The 4139-nt window shown below is 44.8% G+C and overlaps 1 protein-coding gene across 1 annotated transcript; it reads left to right on the forward strand.

The window, feature by feature from the left end:
- Positions 1-906: 906 nt before the first annotated feature.
- Positions 907-2319, forward strand: kcnj12a (potassium inwardly rectifying channel subfamily J member 12a). Its single transcript, XM_036562120.1, has one exon. It carries the CDS (start codon positions 1003-1005, stop codon positions 2317-2319), a length of 1317 nt encoding a protein of 438 aa, XP_036418013.1. The 5' UTR covers positions 907-1002.
- Positions 2320-4139: the final 1820 nt, after the last annotated feature.

The following is a 4139-nucleotide window of genomic DNA, read 5'->3' on the forward strand; positions in this document are numbered from 1 at the left end:
TTTTTCAGAAGAATCCGGGCAGAGTTACAGTTTCTAGGCTATGAAGGACCAACTGGGTGAACCAGTCTGCTACAGCGCCACCCTGAGGCAGAGCAGTGCCGCAGCTTCATTGAATTTGTATTTGAGTGTCTGACGGACAGCATGATGCCTTAAGTTTATTTTCAGGACTTCCCGGAATTTTGATTTTGACACATTCAGTGGGTCCAAGAGGTTAACTGGGGATCCTGGACCTCCCAGGACCCCCTTCCTCACTGCATACACTAGTAATGCACACTTCTAGGCCAAACTTATTAACAATCACCACACATTACCGCACATGCTATTACCACTCACATTTAGGTTAGGATTATTAACATGACTTACCGCACACTACTACTGCACGTGTTTAGGAACAAGCACTTATATTCGCTGTCAGTAAACAATTCGCTTTCTCTTGATGAAATATAATTATTTTATATTCTTAGAATTTTCACATTTGTTCCTCCAGTGTTCCTGCTGCTTCCAAACCTTTGGCTGGTGGTGTACATTTAGACTAAATCTATCAACAGTCACTTACTGCACACACTATTACCACACACTTTTAGACTGAACTCATTTACAGTCACTTACAGAACAGTTATGTTCTGTTATCTCTTGATATCTCTTGATAATGTCCTATCTGTTGTTACACTAATAGTGCTGCTTCCTGACTTCCCGACTACATGACTTACAGTTAATTCAGGTTTAAGTGTTGTACTGATGTCAGGTTCTCGCTCTCTTTTCTCACTAGGGTCCTGGAGTTTCTGAAGTCCCCTACAAACTCTGCTTACTGGGCTGCTCCAAATAGTGCTACAGCCGGACCCCTCCACTGACCCCCCAGGACTGAACCACTGCAGCTCTGCAGAGAGGGGGAGTCAGTGAAGGGGGAAGAACATTTCAACGTCACTCAAGTCCTGAGAATTGATTGCAACTGATCCATTAGTGAAAGCGAGAAAGAGAAAGATAAACACGTTGATTGTGAAGATGAGTGTGGGTCGGATCAGCCGCTACAGCATCGTGTCGTCGGATGAAGATGCCCTGCGCCTGACCACCATGCATGGCGGGGGAATGAACGGCTACGGCAATGGCAAGATCCACACGAGGAGGAAGGGGCGCAGCCGCTTCGTGAAGAAGAACGGCCAGTGCAACGTCCAGTTCGCCAACATGGACCAGAAGCCTCAACGCTACCTGGCCGACATCTTCACCACCTGCGTGGACATCCGCTGGCGCTACATGCTAATCGTCTTCACGCTAGTCTTCGTAGTGTCCTGGCTGGCCTTTGGCCTGGCCTTCTGGGTTATCGCGCTTCTCCACGGAGACCTGGACAACCCGGCAGGCGACGACAACTTCACTCCCTGTGTCCTGCAGGTCAACGGCTTCATCGCTGCCTTCCTCTTCTCCATAGAGACCCAGACCACCATCGGCTACGGCTTCCGCTGCGTGACGGAGGAATGCCCGCTAGCCGTCTTCCTGGTAGTCTTCCAGTCCATCGTGGGCAGCATCATCGATTGCTTCATGATTGGCGCCATCATGGCCAAGATGGCCCGTCCCAAAAAGAGGGCGCAGACCCTCCTGTTCTCCCACAATGCCGTCATAGCAATGCGGGATGGCAAGTTATGTCTGATGTGGCGCGTCGGGAACTTGCGCAAGAGCCACATTGTGGAGGCGCATGTCCGTGCCCAGCTGATCAAGCCCAGAGTGACCGCGGAGGGGGAATACATCCCACTGGATCAGCTGGACATCAACGTCGGTTTTGACAAGGGCCTGGACAGGATATTCTTGGTTTCGCCGCTGACCATCTTGCATGAGATCGACGAGGAAAGCCCTCTGTTTGAGATCGGCAAGCAGGACCTCGAGACGGCCGACTTCGAGATCGTGGTGATCCTCGAAGGTATGGTGGAGGCCACGGCGATGACCGCTCAGGCGCGAAGCTCCTACCTAGCCAGCGAGATCCTGTGGGGCCACCGCTTCGAGCCGGTGCTTTTTGAGGAGAAGAATGAGTACAAAGTGGACTACTCCCACTTCCACAAGACCTACGAGGTGCCCTCCACGCCACGCTGCAGCGCCAAGGACATACTGGAGAGCAAATACCTGGCAGCGCCCGCCGCCAACTCTTTCTGCTACGAGAACGAGCTGGCCTTTCTCAGCCGCGAAGAAGAGGAGGAGGACGGAGGAGAGCGAGAGAGGGCGCTGAGCGTCAGTCCCGAGAGAACCACGCAGCGGCACGACTTCGAACGGCACCTGCAGAACCCCCAGCGGAGCCTGGAGCAAAGGTCCTACCGCAGGGAGTCCGAGATATAGCCCCGTTACCCTTTAGACCCCATTTTGATACTTGTTGATTTAATGTTTTGTTCCTGGAGACACTGGATATTTAAAAGAAAAAAACAATGCATAACAATGCAAAGTGCCATAAAAGAGAGGCTGGGAACTGTGCACATGAGTGCGTGAGGAAGAGAGTGCGTGTTATGTGTGGGTAAGAAAGAAACGAGTGAGAGAGATGAGTGGAAGAGATGCTGCACAGTTCATTCGCTCTGTTGAAAAAGATGAAAAGGCCAGAGAGACTTTTTTTAATCCTGCACGGAAAACTTGAATCTTTCTTTCCTCCTTTTTTTCATAAAGCTAGTTTAGTTTTGAATCGTGTAAATATTTCGCATAGATTAAGTTATGATTCGTGTGGAGTATTACTTTCTAGAGAGGTAAAAGGTATTATAAAAAATAAGGGTTTTTTTCCGTTTTTCCATTTCTTTCTTTCCTGTTTTCAACTTTGGCACAACTGACTAGCACTGCGGAGTCAAAATGCCCACAGGGACTTACTGGAGGTGCACACACACACGTACACGGCACACAGGGTAATTTGACACATGAAAAATTCCCCTTTAGAACTGCACTACCTACACAAACACCACTCAGATGTGTGTGTGTGCGTCTGGGCAACCAAGCAGAGAATTGCGTTAGAGGCACACGGGGCCCGGCGACCCCTCCGAACAGGCAGAGCGAGAGCGAGGGAGCCGGACTGTCTGCGAATGGTGTAAAACTCTGAGTGTCAGTATCTGCACTGCTGTAACCTACCTGACCAAAACCACAGAGCCTTCAGGATCTGATTAGGGAGCCGTGCACTTCTACTGCCCCTTTAACGTTCAGAGCTCAGGGCCAGAGCGAGGCTGCTGTGAGTGACCGAGGGTCCGAGTCCAGCTGCTTCTCCATTCTCACCTTCAGACAAGCAACACATTACAAACCTCCTACACTGTAAAAAAATCATCAAAATCAACCTAAAAAAAATACTTAATGTGGTATCAATCAATTGAATTAGTTTTATTCAACTCTATTGATTGATACATTGATTCAAAGAATCATGCATTCAAAGTATTTATTTAGTATTTATTTAGGTGGAATAAAACTAGTTAATTTACTTGTTACCACATGAAGAATTTTTTAGGTTAATCTGATGAGCCTTTTTTATAGTGTGTAGGATTTAATAAAATTCATATACATACAAACCTTCTAATTACTCATACACCACGTGCAGTTATACGAAAAAGAAAGGAATAATAAACCTGCTATTTCAACTGTTAATTTAAAAACAGATTTAATAATAATATAAACCTTCTACTGGAATTGCTCAATTCATAGTGCATTTAATGAACATACAAACCTTCTATTTCTGTAAATTATCAACTACTTGACATGATAATTAAGAGAATCGCAAATCTACTATTTAAACAGTTTATTTGATAACATGTTTAAATTGATCATTTGAAATCAATCTAATGAAAGCCTGAATACCTTATTAAAATTAATCAATTCATAATGGATTTGTTAGAAAATCCACAAATTTACTATTTAATTGTATTTTGACAAATTTAACACAATTATACATATTTAAAGAGTAGTTTTAGAATTAGTTGATTAATACTACTACTACTCTTAATAGTAATAACAACAATAATAATATTATTAATAATAATACATTTAATTAATATAATATTTTTCATACCCATAGACACTTTGCATTCGTCTGACAGATTTGAGACTAGACAAGATAATTTGACCAAAAAACATTAATACACATTTACCTTTTTTTTATTTTGAATGTCTGTGTATAGATGCTGGCAAGACATTGT

This window comes from Colossoma macropomum, unplaced genomic scaffold (genome assembly GCF_904425465.1).
Source record: "Colossoma macropomum unplaced genomic scaffold, Colossoma_macropomum, whole genome shotgun sequence".
NCBI lineage: Eukaryota > Metazoa > Chordata > Actinopteri > Characiformes > Serrasalmidae > Colossoma > Colossoma macropomum.

Coding starts and splice junctions, on each gene's coding strand:
- kcnj12a (XM_036562120.1), top strand. CDS start 1,003: ATGAGTGTGGGTCGGATCAGCCGCTACAGCATCGTGTCGTCGGATGAA.